At 40.2% G+C, this 18,056-nt stretch overlaps 1 protein-coding gene across 1 annotated transcript in view; it reads left to right on the top strand.

Annotated features, from left to right (window-relative positions):
• Positions 1–5,322: 5,322 nt before the first annotated feature.
• The window catches only part of dnah9l (dynein, axonemal, heavy polypeptide 9 like), a 31,398-nt gene continuing 18,664 nt past the window's right edge, over positions 5,323–18,056 (top strand). The window contains exons 1-31 of the mRNA XM_039602341.1: positions 5,323–5,440; positions 6,028–6,224; positions 6,797–6,901; positions 7,007–7,198; positions 7,580–7,780; positions 7,908–8,243; positions 8,338–8,415; positions 8,501–8,556; positions 8,641–8,761; positions 8,865–9,034; positions 9,146–9,368; positions 9,457–9,573; positions 9,763–9,849; positions 9,974–10,132; positions 11,695–11,778; positions 11,897–12,055; positions 12,489–12,611; positions 12,880–13,002; positions 13,255–13,479; positions 13,591–13,809; positions 14,091–14,258; positions 14,642–14,767; positions 14,860–14,967; positions 15,058–15,189; positions 15,271–15,431; positions 15,743–15,899; positions 16,016–16,161; positions 16,279–16,395; positions 16,489–16,627; positions 17,028–17,120; positions 17,257–17,451. Coding sequence (XP_039458275.1) covers positions 6,111–6,224; positions 6,797–6,901; positions 7,007–7,198; positions 7,580–7,780; positions 7,908–8,243; positions 8,338–8,415; positions 8,501–8,556; positions 8,641–8,761; positions 8,865–9,034; positions 9,146–9,368; positions 9,457–9,573; positions 9,763–9,849; positions 9,974–10,132; positions 11,695–11,778; positions 11,897–12,055; positions 12,489–12,611; positions 12,880–13,002; positions 13,255–13,479; positions 13,591–13,809; positions 14,091–14,258; positions 14,642–14,767; positions 14,860–14,967; positions 15,058–15,189; positions 15,271–15,431; positions 15,743–15,899; positions 16,016–16,161; positions 16,279–16,395; positions 16,489–16,627; positions 17,028–17,120; positions 17,257–17,451 — 4,434 coding nt within the window. The 5' untranslated portion in view covers positions 5,323–5,440; positions 6,028–6,110. The remainder of the gene's footprint in view (positions 5,441–6,027; positions 6,225–6,796; positions 6,902–7,006; positions 7,199–7,579; positions 7,781–7,907; positions 8,244–8,337; positions 8,416–8,500; positions 8,557–8,640; positions 8,762–8,864; positions 9,035–9,145; positions 9,369–9,456; positions 9,574–9,762; positions 9,850–9,973; positions 10,133–11,694; positions 11,779–11,896; positions 12,056–12,488; positions 12,612–12,879; positions 13,003–13,254; positions 13,480–13,590; positions 13,810–14,090; positions 14,259–14,641; positions 14,768–14,859; positions 14,968–15,057; positions 15,190–15,270; positions 15,432–15,742; positions 15,900–16,015; positions 16,162–16,278; positions 16,396–16,488; positions 16,628–17,027; positions 17,121–17,256; positions 17,452–18,056) is intronic.

The following is an 18,056-nucleotide window of genomic DNA, read 5'->3' as shown; positions in this document are numbered from 1 at the left end:
GAAGGATTCAGACACCAGTTCAGGCTGGGAGAAGTACCTGGATACCCAATGGAGCACCTGCCTGTTGTCATATCTGAGGTTGGGTAGTGTGTTCAGGTGTAGGATGTCTACAAGTGCACATTTTCATATATGTTGACTGTGGATGCAAAATTTTCTGGTTTACAGTTTTTCTGGTAAGTTCTGTGTATGTGTCCTTGTACAATATGTGTGCGTGTATAGCTACCTTATGAACACCTCTTCATACAGGTGCTGGTGTGTGTGCTATCCAACGGTCTCAACCACGAGGCCTGGCCGAGGGTGGTGTCTGATGACATCCACAGGCACCTGGAGAAGCTGAGGAGCAAGGTGGTCACTCTGAGAGGTCGAGCCGAGGGGCGAACACTGCTGCCCCTACCCCTGTACGTGGAGAGGGCACGACCTCAGGACATTGTGCTCAGGTCGGTGGTGTCAGAATACACAGACAGCCAAACTGTAGCTAAGAATGTTGGGAATTTTTTCAAATAGAGCTAAAGTGTTGCAATGGCTGTGAATGTGTCTCGGAATTAACAGGTTATTTTTAATTATAATTTAATTGTAAAACTTTTCATTTGCCGCCCTTATTTCAGGCTGGAAAGGGGCAGGGCATGGGGAGCATTTACCTGGTAAACAGGTTGTTTTCTGGTCAAGTTCGTCGATGAAAATGTTCCGTTGCCTCACCGTTTGTCAGACATATTACAAGAAAAGTGGGCGCCCTTGTGTTTTACAAGAAACAAGACAAAAGACGGGATTCAGAAAGTGAAAAAGCAGGGTCAGCTGTCATATTTGTTTTCTCCCTGAGTCAAGTTTAGACAAATTGCTGCACAGTGGCGGAATGTTTTTCTTTCATGTTAGCTAAAGTTTACCTTGAGACCTTGAGGAACTTGGAAAATGCCTTCAACACAGCAGCGTCAGTTAAGAAGCTACGTCTGACAAAGTTTAATTAAGCAGTGGAGTTAAGTCATTAGCGCAAAAGTCCTACAGTAACTCGTTTTATTATTGATATTAGCTTAATAGTGAAGAGTGAGGGTTTACATACTTGGCTATTGTCAGACTTTTGAAGAATGTATGGAGTAAGAGGTAATTGAATAATGTAACATAGCATAACCTTTAAAAAGAACTAGTGCGTAAAGGCACTGGTAAACGCTGGTTGACATTTACAATTTCCTAGAGAAATAATATACAATACCTCATTTGTAGCGTTCCTATTGTACATATAGCTTCACTAGCTCACTTCTATTTTTATCCAGACTGATTGCTCTCACTCTGTCCCTCTCAGCCACACTGGATGGCCACTGGACCGTGGCTTGTTATACTCTATAGAAACTCTGATTGTGCAGTGGTCCGGACAGATATGGAGTGTGCTGAAGAAAGACTCTGGTATGATGCTGCTTCAGGGACACCACCCAGGCCCCAGCGTGGAGCTTCAGTTCTGGGCAGCTCAGAGGGAAAACCTGCTGGGCATCCAGTCACAAGTATGACGTTATAAAATAAGTATAAGACTCGTGTTATTCATTAGTTAAAAAAGAACAAAACACATAATGTTCATTAAATGTGTCCAAAGTTAAATTACAGTAGAGGTATATAAAAGTAGTCCCCGTGAGCCAAAGCTCAGCCTCCAGATTGCTCTGAATACTGAGTTTCCACTTGTTATTTTCTATTGCTGCAATGAGCTGACATCAGCTCCTCGTGGATTTCTTTATATAGTCATCTGCTACAGGTACAGCCACCTTTAAAGTACAGACAGCACAGCTCACAAGCAATGGCAGACTTCTGGAGAATGATCATCCAGAAGGGACGTTTAAGGGGAAGGTTAAAGAGTCAGCTTGTTTCAGTCCATTTAAAGAGCTGTGAATCATGCTGGGGTGCTCTCGTGGAATCACAATATACAGTAGAGCAGGAAAACTGACAACTAATGAAATTTTACTTTATAGTCATTGTATGTGATGCTTAATGTTGAGATGTGTTCCTGTGCCCACCAATACAGCTGAACAGAGAGGGCAGCAATGACGAAAGTTCTCAATGTAGTACAAAACCTGTACATTTATTATACTCTTGAAATAATAAATTGGTGGGAGCTGAATGTGCATGTTAATATGAGCTCCTTGGTTCCAGATCCGCAGCTCTAAAGTGGAGCAGATCATGGAGATCCTGAGAAGAGTCAAGAGCAGTTACTACTCCGCCTTCAAGGACGTCTGCGTCAAAGTCAATGAGGGTAGATCAGCATTACTTCTCGTTCATCGGGGCTTATTAATTTGTTTTGTCATCATGTCACGAGTATCTAACAGCTCCAGCTCCCATTTAGTTTAATTTAAGAAACAGATCAAGCATTAATTTTTCTTTATGCTTACTGAACCCAGAATTTTACAGCATCGTTACCCTAACAGTACCTTATTTTTTTCTATATTTAGCCTTTTCATTGCATTTTCTGTCTCATCATGCTCATTTAACAATCATGGGAAGTGCAGCTATCATGTTTACACTGGTGCTAAATAAATGTAATCAGAGATCACACCTTTTAGAGCACCATAAATGCCCCATTATGTTCACGTTATCGACTGATACTTGTGGATGTAATTATCACAGCCGTGCTGGAAGCAGAAGACATAGATCTGTATCTACGCCCTCTAAGGAGACTGATTACAAACTTGGAGGAGAAGAGTTTTCCACAGGTGGATGCACTATTACCTCCTCTTTTTCACACGCTCTGCCTCATCTGGAGTCATTCCCAGTACTACTGCACTCCACAGCGAATGGTGGTGCTCCTGCAGGAGTTCTGCAACCTGATCATTGAAAAGGTACAGGTGATGCATGTCTGTGCACATGTGATGAAAAGGAGACGAAGGAAGAGGAATTAAAAATTTATCTCTGTAACAACTTTGTGTCTGAATACAGGCCTTTGCCTATTTAATCCCTGAAGAATTGTTTAAGATGGAGCTTGAGGAAGGGATGGAGAGAGTACGGATAAGCATCTCAGTTCTGCGCACCTTCAAGAAATTGTTTCACACTTACCGCGAGCAGATCCCGAAGTATTACAAACACTCACAGAGCATCAAGCTCTGGGACTTTCCAGCGAAACTTGTGTTTAAACGCTCAGATTGCATCATGGAAAGGCTTCTTATGATCGAGGTCTGTACCTTGGTTATCCAGGAAAATTGAAAAATCGACTTCTCTCACTCCTATAAAGGATTGAGCATTTTTTAATCAAGTAAATCTGCATGAAAATGTATATTTTTGAACTTTAGCTCCATGATATTATGCTGATCCATCACTGTCTTTTCTCATTTCACTCGTAGGAACTTTTTGCAACAGCACTGGACTTTCTGAAGCTGGAGAAAATTGAATTAGGTGGATCCAGAGGGAAAATCTTAAGTGAGATGGTCTTCAGCATGAGTGAGGAGTTTCATGACCGCTGGCGGACCCTTAGAGAGAGCAAATATGACCCCTTGGACTGCACTAATGACGTGAGAGCTACTGAGAGAGTTGCCGTTGTTTTTAATATCACGCTGCTCTTTAATTGTGGCATTGGCTGGCACAGGCAAATAATAAAAAATAACAATTATATTTTATTTTTCTGCCCAGCAGTACAATAATTGAAAGGTAGAAAAGCAGAGTAGTTGCTAAGCAACACACAAGAACGAGTGGCAGGAGTCATTATTAGTCAGCGCATCAATATTTAATTTACTGGATATTTTACAACAGTTTCCAGCGTGGCTCAGAACAGGAACTCGATCAGAAATTGATCTGTGTTATAATATATTTCTCTCAAGTATGTGTTAATCCAGTCAATACTGATTAAATGAGCTAAGGAGGAATTTTATGGAATGAAATTGTCTAATAATTTAAATTGAATCAAAGCTTTTTAATCACAAAAGCCTCTCAAAATACCCATCATTTCCTATCTAATACCTTCTCAGGATTTTGTGAACCACTACAGGCGTTTCTTGGAGCAGAACAAAGATTTTGACCAAAGGCTGGGAACTGTCCTCAATTTGGCCTTTCAGCACTCCAAAAACCTGAAGTCAGCCTTTAAGGTAGGCCTCTTACTCCTTTAAAGGTCATTTAGTAGTTTACTTAAAGGAGCAAGTGTAAGACATTTAGCAAGTTAACATAATAGCATCATTTGGTCGTTTTGGGGGATTTCAACTAGTGCTGTTTAGATGTTTTGTGCCTTGAATGTACAAAATGTCACAAAGCTGCTGTTGTGTTCCATCTAGCTGTTGAAGATTTTTGGCACCCTGCTTGAGAGACCCAGAATCCACCAGCTGTTTTCACCTAATTACAGTGTGCTGTTGGACATGTTTAGCCAGGAAGTAGGCCACTGCCAGTTTATACTTGATCAACACAAATATGGGGTGAGACAGATTGAAATTATGTTCCTAATTACTTACACACATTTGCTTCACAATACGCCACGATTCAGCTGCCGTATTTTATGCGTGTCTGTGTGTGTTATGTGTGTATTAATTGACTGTTTGATCAAGTTTAGCAATTTAAAACACTTCATTTTTGTCTTAGCAGTGAGTTTTATAATGTTTCTGGGTACCTGGGTTTTTCCTGCATACATAATTTGATTTTCAGTTGCCCCAAAGAGATTTTAGATTGGATTTTTTTTTTTTAAATTACAAGGGTTGTAATTAAGATTACAATGCTTGGTTATTACTTTTAATAACCATCCTACTCAAGCACATTAGGCATTTTTTTAATCAAATAACCAGACATCTTTGTTTAAGCACATGTGCTGCTTATTACATGTTTTCGTTTACAGTTATTATATGTTTATATGTTTACAATGTAGGATTGTCTGACACACAGGAAAACCAAAATGATGAGCTTTCATTTGGGATTGTTCTGTATCTTCAGTTTTTGGACCCAGCACAGTGCTGTTAAACACAGGACACTGTGAAAGAAATAAAGTTAACACCAGCTGGTATTCACGAAATAAATGGCACTGCTAATAAATACATTTCCTGTATACTGGGAGCTTAATTTAAATAATATGAATATTATTACAAATATGTAAACAGAGCCTTTGCACACTTGCATATAAATGTAAACATCCACAGCTCACTGCTCTTACACCCAGCGAGAACAGTGTCGTTAATTACAGTGGAAACATAGTGCTGTAACAGCTGCTTCATAAATAGTTTGCATGGATTACATGTTAATTGTAGCCACAGCAGAAGATTTGAGATGACACAAATGGCACTGGGGTCCACATACGTCGTGTGAGAGTGTTAACTCAAAGTGATTTGAAAGATTAAGTTGTCAGCCAAATGGAATGAAACCTTGTGTTTCAGCTGCAGTCAGGTTTTGCGATCCTGGGAAAGAATATGCCTCAAGTGGCCGGTAACCTCAAATGGTCGCAGGAGCTCCGGAGCCGGATCCTGACTCACAGGAGTAACCTCTGCCAGCTGCCCCACATGTAAGAACCTACCTAATAAACACAATAAGGATGATTTTAGGGTATTTTTTTGTTCCAACGCACTTGGTTATTAATCACTAAGGGTATTAAATCAATAAAATTTTACCTTTCTCAGTTGACATACATGGGTTTTGAAACCCTGCAGATCCATTGATGTTATTATTATAATTTGCAGTAACCAAAAAAAGTAAAAAAAAAAATCTTGTGTCCATTGATTATTTAAAGATTTAAAAGGATGTCAAACATTCAAGGCTTTAAGCAGTCAGCTGTAACTAATATTTCAGATTCTTGTACCCTGTATTTAATCATCCGAATAACAGTGTGTACCTAAAATATGTATTTTGGTTGTCCCTGTGTGTTAGCCCCATGCGACACTTTTTTTTCCAGCGCCCCCTCGACCCTGAAAAGGATAAGCGAGGCTTTTTTTTCTTTTTTTTTTTTGCTTTTTTTTTGCTTTTGGCATATTCATTACAAGAATTTATTTATTTTACTGTTTCTGTCACATGTTTACAGGATACAAATGACTTATACTTCACTTGCTGTATAATTCTTTTCCTGCATTATCTCTCTCTCTCTCTCTCTTCCAGGCCCCTGGATTGTGCAGAGGCAGAAGATGTCCTCCAGAGGTGTGAACGCGTTCTTGAGGTTTTAGGACCAGCGTGATGAGGAGATGTTCTTAGAGTGGACCGAGGGGCTTGAAGAAATCTGTGAAACACACCTCAAGGAGCCACTGTTGGCACTGGACAGTGAAACGGGCTTCTTCCAGGTCAACTTCAGTCCTGCTGTAAGCCCAAAGACGATTAATTTTTGAACAGACTTTAAAAATATTATCCTACTAACACAACACAGATAAAAGATATTACATAGAGGCAAGTAAAGGTGAAAATGTAAAAGTCACAGTCATTTTGACTGTATGAGTTCAGAAGTGAAATGACTTGTCAGACTGCTTCTTTAAGCTCTGCAGGAGGGAGATCGAGAGAAATTCAAGGTTTTGTGAAGAAAACCTGCTAGTATCAAATTGAGCACATAGAGTGTTTTTCTCTGCTAAATCATTATTTAAACTAGTGTCTCTTTCTGCATTCCCTTCAACTCAAGGTTAATAAACTCACATTTCTGTCCACTAAACACACTTTGTGAAAGATTCCCCAGAAGTAGCAACAGCAGTTTGATAAACAGATGAAGTATATTTTACTAGTATAATTAATCACCATGGGAGGAAACAATGGATACACATAAATATAAAATATGAGAAGGTGTTTGGTGCAGAGTTTAAAAGTAACTGATATCACTTGCAAAATCGTGCACAAAAATCTAAGGAAATCAGATTGTACTTTCTTTTGTTGTCACTCTCCACAGTTAGCATCTGTGCTAAGAGAAGTTAAATATCTGGGCATGCTGAAGACCCAAAACATTCCCCAAGCAGCTCTTCATCTCTATTCTAAACGAGAGAGACTACACATGGTAGGTCATTAACCCTCAAGCAGTTTACTGGACTTGACAACTTTCTTTAGAAAGCATGTTTTTTAGAAATATGCTGGGGTTTTAATGCTGCATTTTATTATGCAGTACACACAAACACTGGCTTTGGTGACCCAGTGGTACAACCAGCTCCACAGCACCATCCTAGCTGTAGAGCTGGGACTGGTCAAAGATGAGATGGATGGGATGAGACGACAGCTGAATCCGGCCCTCCGGGAACTGACGTGGGCTCAGGATGACCTATGGGACTACATTCAGAGTACACGAGACCTGGCACAGGTACTGAAAATATGCGGGAAATGTTGTATTGAACTTCTAGCAAACAAAAAGATGCAAGGCAGTGCCTGCATTAATGGGTGAGTTTTTCAGTACATGTGTTGACACTATTTTGCAGCATATTTAAATGATTTTCCTTTTTTAAGTAGAATAAGCACTGTCTCTGTCAACATTTGGGCTGATTTATTTAAAAAAAAGCCAGTGGTTGCCTGTCTGCATGAAACCCAGAATCCTCTGTGTGTGGGCCAAGTTAGTTTTCTTAATTATAGCCCTATCTCAGAGCGCTTCAGCTCTACAGCAAGCACTTGAAAAACAAAAAGCAACATGATGCCGGAAACATAATTATTGCCTGTAATTGTTGCTCCTTGTTTTTGCCATCGCCAGAGCATTTCTAGTCGTGTCCAGAAGAGCAAAGCTAATGTGGAAGCCATCCAAGCCTTGATGGGTAAATTCAGCAACCGGGCTTTCATTACCAGAAAGAGTCGTGACTCTACTCTCCTCGTTTTTGCTGACATTGAAGAGAGTGTTTCCAAACAGCATGCTCTCATTACTGGTACAGGGGAGCAGATACACAAACTACTGCAGGTATATTCATCGTATTAATCTCTATGCTGGAGAGATGATGCGCACACATTGCAAATGTTAATACAACCCATATTCATGTGTATGTTTATTTGGTGTTTAAACTTTTCATTCAACACATAATTTTCAGGAGAACCAGTCTCTCCTCAGTGTGACGGATCTCGACAGCAGTGAGTGGCATGCCTATACTGAGTATGTTGACAGGATGATCCTGGCAGGCTTCACCAGCGCAGTACGCTGCTCTCTGCAGTACCTCATGGACAACACAGATGCAGCTCAGCGTATTACACCTCTGTTTGAAGTCCAGTTGGTTCTCAACAGCAATGAGATGACCTTTGACCCTTCATTAGACTTGAGCCACACTAGTAACTTCTATGATATTGTGGATAAGATGGTGTGCAACATTACAAGCATGGCTTCCCTCATTCCTAGAGTGGCAAGTCACAAACAGCTGAGTAACTACCAGGTACCGCACAGATTAGATTCATATACATATACATACATATATTTCCATGTAAACAGACCCTTATTATAAGCAATCTTGATTTTCCATCTTGCAGTGTGACATAAATGAAATGGAGGATTTGTCAGACATGTGCCACATAATCCGCTCACGGGCACGCGCATCTGTCGCTAAGGTTAGTGACATTTTTTTCTGGTCACATATGGAAGATTATTTTATGAAGTTTACAGGCAAATAGTTGTGAAAGTGTTTATTTACAGGTCAGGGAGTACCAGGCATCATTTTCTAGCTACCGCTACCTCTGGACTGATGACAGGTCAGCTGTGTGTGGCTGTTACTGATTTGTTTTTATTGTTAGCAAGTACAGAAATAATTTTTAAATTGTCTCATAAATTCACAGGTCTGAATTTATGAGACAGTTCCTACTTTATGGACATGCATTAAGTACAGAGGAAGCTGAGCTGTATGCCGACTACGAACTAAAAAAGAACCCACCCACCCTGGACAACTTTAAAGAACAAGTGTGTTCAACATTTGCGATCCATTTATGCTTTAACCTTGGTTTATTTCACTCACATTTGGAAAGCATTACAACAATAATAACTGAATTATTCATTATTTCAGATCAATCTGTTTGAGTCTCTGTATGTGCGAGTGAGCAAAATGGAGGACCGAAGGGTGTTTTGTGGTTGGCTACAGCTAGATATCAGACCCTTCAAGCACACACTGATGAATGTCATTAAAAAGTGGAGCTGGATGTTCAAAGAGCACCTTCTTAACCACGTGAACCAGAGGTGAGACACATAAAAGTCAAAATAAATAAAACTTTTTTATTATTTAAAAGACGTTTTTTAAAACCAGTCCTCTGAAACCTCACTTCATCTCCCTTCTTCTCTATTTAACAGTGTGAGGGAATTGTCCCAGTTTGTCCAGGACACAGCATGTGGCCTTTCTACCAAGGTGTCAGATGGCGATTATGCAGGCCTTGTGAAAATCATGGGACACCTCATGGCCATACGAGACAGACAGATCAGCGATGAACAGCACTTTAAACCGCTCAAGTCTACCACTGAACTTCTAAAGACCTACGGACAGCAGCTTCCAGAGAGTGTCTGCACACAGCTAGAAGTGTGAACCAATTCAAAAACACACATTTTTTTTCATTTATCATAGGCGATATGTACAGTTATCAGTGCTTCTTTCCCACACAACACAGGAGCTGCCGGAAAAGTGGAAAAGTGTCAGAAAAATTGCCTTCACGGTCAAACATGAGGTGGCACCGCTACAGTCAAATGAAGTTTCAGTTATCCGCAGGAAATGTGTTCGGTTTGAGGTGAGGCTTTGTGTGATTGGGGTAGGATGTCAGTCTGGCAACCCCTTACAAAGAGCTCAATATCTGACACATAAAACTTCTTTCCTGCATTATATATGAAACCCACACTCCAGTGTCTGTAAGGTGATAGACGGAGAGGTGGAGGCAGATATGCATTAATCCTTAATTTGCTATGGTTTCATACTTTAGGTCAAACAGCATGAGTTCAGAGAACAATTTCGTTCAGAGTCAATCTTTAAAATCAGTGTGGAGGAGCCATATAAGCTTATTGATAAGGTGAGCAGGCAGCACATTTCTTTTAGTGTCTGTTAAAGGAGAAATCTTAACAGTACTTCTTTCAAATGTAGAACACAGTGTGTGATTAAAGAAAATTTAAATAACATATCAAAATCGCCTGCAGTGTAATCGAGGCGTAGCTACGATGGAGATGGAAATGAAGAAGTTGCAGGACACAGCTGATCTGTTTGAGGTCAGCTTCCCAGAATACAAGCAGCTGCGGCAGTGTCGCTCTGACATCATACTTGTCAAAGCAGTATGGGATATGGTCGTCTTTGTAAAGGTACAGTTGAACCACAGTTCCAGAAAGTTGGGATGGTGTGTAATATGTAAATCAGGGGTCCCCAATCTCAGTCCACGAGGGCCGATGTCCCTGCAGGTTTTAGATGTGTCCTTGATCCATCACAGCTGATTTAAATGGATAAATTACCTTCTCAACATGTCTTGAAGGTCTCCAGAGGCCTGGTAATGAGCTAATCATGTGATTCAGGTGTGTTGACCCAGGGTGAGATCTAAAACCTGCAGGGACACCGGCCCTCGTGGACTGAGATTGCCCACCCCTGATGTAAATAAAAACAGGCAGTGATTTACAAATATCACAAATCCATATTTTATTCACTATCAGACACAGAAACATATCATGTCATGAACTGAGGCGTGTGGCAGGCAGAGAGTGGACAGCTTTTTTTTAATATCACAGCTTTTGTTGTGCTGGCAAAAAAACAGAAATCAAAAGCAAAATGATGTGGACAGTGGTGGGGTTTGACTAAACAGACTGACAGAGACTACAAACACCATGAGGGAAGACACGACAAAGAACAGAGAGAGATGCAGACAATATATAGACAGAAGGGAATTAAGGCAGATTGAACACACCTGGAAACACAGCTGAACAGAATCTAAATAAAGAGACACACTACCTACCTAGTTAGATAGTTAGTTTTAGTTAGATAGTTAGTTTTTGTTAATTTATGTTGTAATTTATGTTAGGTCAGTCTGAGACTAGAGACATTTATGTTGCATGTAGCACCTTGAGCGTGGTTTCGATGCAGGGACCAGAGCTAAACATAGAGGCACAAGAAGCAAAACTGGAAACATAACTGACTGGGGAGACAAAAGGATGAAACAGAAGATTATGGGCACAGGAAAGCATAAACATGAGGACTAGGAATGAAAACATAGTTACTTGGTACGGAGGTTGGGAAACCAGGTAGAACCCAGGAAGACCAGAGAGACACAGAAACATGACCGGGGAGACAGAAAGCGTTGAAAACACTGAGATACTGATGACAGGACATGTAGATGAGACTAGGGCAGACCAGACACAGAAAAGGTACTCACATAATCAAGAACCACAAAGTAGAAATGTAAACAAAGAAATATAAATAACGACAACTCATAGGCACTAGGAAATACTGAGGACTCAGGAATAACTAATACAGAACTAAAACCTGAAAATCTTTTAATTCAAAAAGAATGAATCACAAATCCAAAACAAACTCAAAATAGAACACAGCAGCATTTCTGGATCATGCTCACATGTGGCCTCTTCTTTGCATGATAGAGCTTTAACCTGTATTGGTAGATGGCACAGTGAACTTGACTCACAGAAAGAGATTTCAATGTAATAAACATTCTTTCAAGTTGAGGAACATTATTCTGAAAGTGTTGCATAATTTCTAAACACTTTATTATATTTACATTTTACACAGCATCCTGACTTCTTGGAATTGGGGTTGTAAATACAAATATGCTAGTTTTTTTTTAATACAAGGCAGGGTCTCCATAGTGAGTCACTGCATGCAAAATAATCAAATGATGCACTTAATCTCCTGCAAATCCTAGACCAGTATAGAGGATTGGACAAAGACTCCATGGAAAGAGATCAACGTTGAGCAGATGGACATGGAACTCCGGCGGTTTGCTAAAGTACAGTATAGCACTCTTCTGTGGATAAATACTTGAACTTTGATTCAGTTTAACTGTTTCATGTTTGAAAAAAGAGTACCTTTTCAATAACTGTGAGTATGTCTGTTGTCTGTTGAAGGAGATGAAAATGCTGGATAAGGAGGTGCGAGTGTGGGATGTCTATATGGGTCTGGAATCAACAGTGAAAAACCTGTTGACCTCTCTGAGAGCTGTCAACGAGCTGCAAAACTCAGCTGTCAGGGAGAGACACTGGCAACAGCTTATGAACACCACTGGGGTAGGAGAATATCTTTGCTGCTGCTGCTACAGTCTCTCATACCATCTGCTTGGCCATTTTTCATTTTGTTTGTTTGTCTGTGTGTCAATGAGATTACCCAAAAGTTACAAGTCCAAGTTTCATTAAACTTGGTGGCGGAGTGGAGAATGTGTAAGAGAACAGCCCATTAAATTTTGGTCCTCATACAGTTTTTTTCTTTAAATTTGTTAGCACTTTGGTCTTTGCCCCGAGTGCTCTTCTTGTTCAGTAACTTTTCATCAGTTTTACTCATGGTATATTATACTTGCCACTCTGTGGGGTTTAATCCATTCTTTGGCTTTAGCTTTCATACAGTGTACTCTCATTGTTCTGCAAACACTTCTCTAGATTTGATGAACCCAGTTATGTGAAATCTGATCACACCCATAGTCTGCTTTTGTTTTTAAATCTTCAGGTTATGTTTGTGATGGGTGAGGGCACCACCTTGGGGGACCTGCTGGAATTGCAACTTCATCGTGTGGAGGATGAGGTTAAAAACATAGTAGACAAGGCTGTGAAAGAAATGGCCATTGAGAAGGTAAGACGCCAGACCAACCAATTACTGTGTGATATATCTTGTAGTAATGGATTATTGATGGATGGATTATTTAATTATTTAAGCACTCACTAGACTTTCATCATATTCTCAGAACAGATATTTATGAGCAGATTCAGAAAGCTGAACTCACAAATAATGATACACAAATAGGAATGAGCAGATGTTAACGAACGCTTTTGCTTGTTTTTTCGTTGTCTTTAAATGACAGGTGCCTTTATGAAGTCACTTATTTGTCTTTGGTTTTTAGGTTTTGGCAGAGATAACCCTGACATGGAGCATTATGTCGCTGTCCTATGAGACTCATGCCAGCACAGGAACCCCTCTGCTCAAAGCAGATGAGAATCTGATAGAGACACTGGAGGACAACCAGGTGTGCCTGCCTACTGCAGAATGTGATATGCAGTTTGCTTTATTCTTTCAAAATGCAATATTAACACCCCAGTGATCCATAATATAGTTTTAGTATGAACGGCTTGGGTTTATTACTGACTCCTCAAAGACTGATTATATAAATGCATAGGCAATGGGGAATATAAAAAATGTTCATGCAATTTCAAGAGCAGCTCATCAAGGCTTCTTTGTACAAATTGCCATTTAAAGTTACTGCTTCATTTCTTTTCAGGTGCAGCTGCAGAATGTCCTGATGAGTAAGTACATAGAGTATTTCCAGGCAGAAGTAAGTGGATGGCAGAGGAAGCTGATGGTGGCAGACCTTGTCATCTCATCTTGGATGTCTGTCCAGAGGACCTGGGCCCATCTTAACAGCATCTTCACCAACAGCCATGACATCCGCTGCCAGCTGGCCAATGATGCTGAACGCTTTCAGGGAATACACACTGACTTTCAGGTAAATCGTACCTCTGCCTACATATAGTGCCGTGCTTGGCTACATACTTTCCGCATGTCTTCTTGCATTTCTCCCTTTATTTCATTTGATTTATTTGTATGTTTTAATCAGAGTTTGATGACTGAGGTGGTCCAGAACAGTAATGTGGTAGATGTGACCAACAAGCCTGGCTTCCTGGAGAGCCTTGAAACCTTACAGCAGAGGCTGTCTGTGTGTGAGAAGGCCCTTGCTGAATACCTGGAGACCAAGAGACTGACATTCCCCAGATTTTATTTTGTCTCTGCCTCCGATCTACTGGAGATTGTGTCTAAGGGAACACAGCCCAGACAGGTGAGAGATTACATTTTAATCATGTTTTTCTAGAAAGAATCTATAAAGAGATTTTTAGCACGTTGTGGTTATCTGTACATTATATACCAACCATATTTCAGTGTTATGGAGTGGAAAAAGGAAAAACACTATAATGAAAGGCAAAAGAAATCTTGTTTTCTTTTTGATTTTTTATCAGAGATCAGGGTCTGTTAACATCAGAGCTTTGTTAACATTATAGCCTATAAAACCAAACTCAAAAATAGTCTGTCTTTTGAGTACACATGTATATTTTTTTCCAGGTGACCCGACACTTGCTGAAGCTGTTTGACAATATAGCAGATCTTCGCTTCAAGGACTCAGACCGGGCTGAAGGAGGGGAGGAGGAGGGAGAGGCAGTTGCGATAGGGATGTACAGTCGAGAGGGAGAATATGTTTCGTTCTCTGAGCCCTGTGTCTGTGAAGGACAGGTACTGTGAAAACAAAATGCGGTTTCTGTTTGTGGAAGTACATCAGCACCGTTACACTCAGCTATGAACTATGATTTACGGGGTTGCAAAACTTGCTTTTTGATGAAACGCAAAGGGACTACAATCATAATAACACAATACTACTATTTCCTGTTTTTATAGGCATATACCACAGAGCTTTTGTTGCCTGGTTTCTGACTTATAACTATCTATGGTTTTGTAGTAATAAACAACTCACTGTCTCTTTTTTTTATAGTGTAGTATAAATAGAAATAAGTGAACAGAGTTGTTGTATTATAATTTCCCCATTTTAAAAAATATATGATATTGCATGCAATTCATTTTAGAGTTTTTTTGAAACATTTTTATCTTTTTTTATTCAGGCAGAGTGTTGGTTAAGTGCTTTAGAAACCACCATGCGCTGTACAGTTCGAAAGGAGATACAGGAAGCTGTAGCTGCCTATGAGGACAAACCCCGAGACCAGTGGCTGTTTGACTACCCAGCCCAGGTCTGTTCATGCAAAGTCTGTAGATTTACCATTTTAACTTTATAAACATGCAAGCTATCTGTTGTACATGTCTGTTTCCCTTCCATCAACAGGTGGGGCTGACTGGCAGTCAGGTGTGGTGGGCGACAGATGTGGGCATTGCTTTTGAGAGGGTGGAGGAAGGATTTGAGACAGCTCTCAAGGACTACAACAAGAAACAGGTATTTCCATAATGTAAGATTTTATTAGGCTGGTAAGTGAACATAGCGATCGTGTTTGTCAGTGATGTCTGCTGAATTCTGGTTTTCTAGATCACACAGCTCAACTCGCTAATCCACATGCTGCTTGGCGATTTAACCCCTGGAGACAGACAGAAAATTATGACTGTCTGCACTATTGATGTCCATGCTCGAGATGTGGTCGCCAGTCTCATTACTCAAAAGGTACTGCGACTATTAGATATTATTTCAAATGAGTTTTGCATTGGTTAGCAGACCATCCTGATGCTGTTGTATGTCTCTAAGGTGACATCAGGACAGGCATTTGCGTGGCTGTCCCAGTTACGGCATCGCTGGGATGAAGAAATGAGACACTGTTACATTAATATCTGTGACGCTCAGTTCCAGTTTAGCTATGAATACCTGGGGAATACAAACAGACTGGTTATCACTCCACTCACTGACAGGTATGTGCACATACATGTTCTCCTGTAAGCCAAACCTTTGCAAAAGTATACAGAATGCATACATTAGTAATGATTTGTATTCTGAAGGGAGACTTTCAGATATGAGTAAGGGTATGCATAATTACTAGACTTGACTAGCTTTGCATCTACAAACAAGGCCGCTTTACTTTAGCCCTACCATCTTAATGCTACAGTCAAGCTGTGCAGAACGTGATAGTAGGCACCCACGCAAAATGTAAGTGCAAAGATTTAATCCAAATTATCTATTACTTTCTTCTCCTGTGATTTAAATCTCAACCGTACCATGACAGGTGTTACATAACCCTGACCCAGTCCCTCCATCTGACTATGAGTGGTGCTCCGTCAGGCCCAGCTGGCACTGGTAAAACAGAGACTACTAAGGACCTTGGACGCTCCCTGGGTATCATGGTATATGTGTTCAACTGCTCTGAACAGATGGACTACAAGGTAACCTGGACTGCACAGATGTTTCTTCTAGTGCCCGTTTATGTCACATTTATTCTTTTTTTATGTTGTTTATTGATATTTATTCCACCATTCAGCCATAGCGTCTCATCCTCCAGTCTATAGGTAACATCTATAAGGGCCTGGCTCAGACAGGAGTGTGGGGTTGCTTTGATGAATTCAACAGGATCTCAGTGGACGTTCTGTCTGTGGTAGCTGTGCAAGTCAAGACTATACAGGATGCTGTACGCAACAAAAAACAGAGGTATTATGTGGAAATAATGACATGTATGTTGTACCATCTATACATTTGTCTACTAATCCATTCTGTATATTTTCTAAGCATCCATTTAGCAGCATGCATTTGTTGCTGTGTATGTAGGTTTCATTTTCTGGGGGAGGAGATTGAGCTGAAGCCAACAGTAGGAATCTTCATCACTTTGAACCCAGGTTATGCTGGAAGAGCAGAGCTCCCAGAGAACCTCAAGGCTCTATTCAGGTCTGATATGAGACAAAGAGGAGACTTTAGGGTGCAATAAATAAATGTCAGATATTATGTGATTATTTATTGATTAATTTTCTAAATGCTCAGGCCCTGTGCGATGGTGATCCCAGATTTTGAACTGATCTGTGAGATCATGTTGGTGGCTGAAGGATTCATAGATGCACGGCTACTGGCACGCAAATTCATCAGTCTCTACACTCTTTGTAAAGAGCTGCTATCCAAACAAGTGCGTACATGCAAACAATTTGTCAATAAACTGAACGAACTCTGACTATTTCTTCAGGGATTTTTTCTGATGAGTGGAGGGAAGAAGAGGAATTTAATTTCGCTGTCAACATTCTTATAGGCATCAGAAGTGTGATCCAGCTTTTATTAAAATGCAAAGTAGTGGTAGTGCCATTCATCAGATTCTGGTTTTGTGTTTAGGTGTGAAGATTAATCACCATAACCTTCCTATTTATATTCCAGTTCCTTTGTGTGTGATGTAGTGAATATAGTAAATTAATAAAAATACTAAAATACTATTTTTGCTTATACTGTGTGGACTACTATCTCTAAGCTTAAACCTGCTGTTTGTGTCCTTCTATTATAACATCCACAAGCACTTAAATTGCTTATTTTGTCAGGATCATTATGATTGGGGTTTGCGGGCTATCAAATCAGTGCTGGTTGTGGCTGGATCTCTGAAGAGAGAGGAGCGTAGCAGACCTGAAGAACAGGTGTGTATCTCTTCGCGATCACTAATGAGAGCTGTTCTTTACACTGAAGTGTTTCAGCTCTCATGGTTGTTTCCAGAAATTTGAGGTTATCAGAAATTGCCTCATCAAAACTGTGCGCCCAATATTGTCTCACCAGGTGTTGATGCGGGCTCTTAGAGACTTCAACCTTCCTAAGATCGTGACGAGTGATGTTCCCATCTTCCTTGGGTTGATCAGTGACCTCTTTCCACAGCTGGATGTGCCCAGGAAGAGAGACCCAAAGCTAGAAAATGCTGTTCGCCAGTCAGTCAGTGAGCTGCGTCTGCAGCCTGAGGAAAATTTCATACTTAAGGTTCATCTGTGTTTTTATTATATACTATAGTTGGTTTTAATTCCTCATTTATTTGGCAACACCTTTCGTTAGTGGTGGTAACGGTGAATAAAGTTTAATTCTAGATTTCTCAGAATTGTGGGAAAAAGAAAAACAGTTGTTATAATTAAAATGTCAAGTGATTATTTACCTTTTTCCATCATTCTGTGAGCACCGTGATGAGGTTTTCATACCGTGGATGGCCTGAGTCTGCAGACAGCAGAGCACAGTGAAAGGATCTGTTACCTCGCTGTGAACCTGGAGGTGGAGTCTGTCACCTGCAGCTCTTCATCTGACAGTTCACTGTGGCTGCTCCTCGTTCCATTTTTCCCTGCAGTATTTCTGTTTTTTTTTTTTTTGCAGGGAATAAGGAAATACAGACACGCAGTTCATAAAGCTTCCAATATATAAACACTAATCAGTTGCCTCCTATTGTGTTCATTCAATTAGTGACTTAATAGACAAAATCTTTAAAATCTAATAGAAGTATTAAATTAAGTGTTAAACTGCTTCTTTTTCAGTGACATATGAGCAATGATAGTTAAGGATGATCTGAAATCAACGTGCCAGATACTTATCACTTTACT

Source organism: Oreochromis aureus, linkage group 18 (genome assembly GCF_013358895.1).
Source record: "Oreochromis aureus strain Israel breed Guangdong linkage group 18, ZZ_aureus, whole genome shotgun sequence".
NCBI classification, from domain to species: domain Eukaryota; kingdom Metazoa; phylum Chordata; class Actinopteri; order Cichliformes; family Cichlidae; genus Oreochromis; species Oreochromis aureus.
The sequence above is the reverse complement of the archived record's forward strand: the minus strand, read 5'-3'. Positions and strand labels throughout refer to the sequence as shown.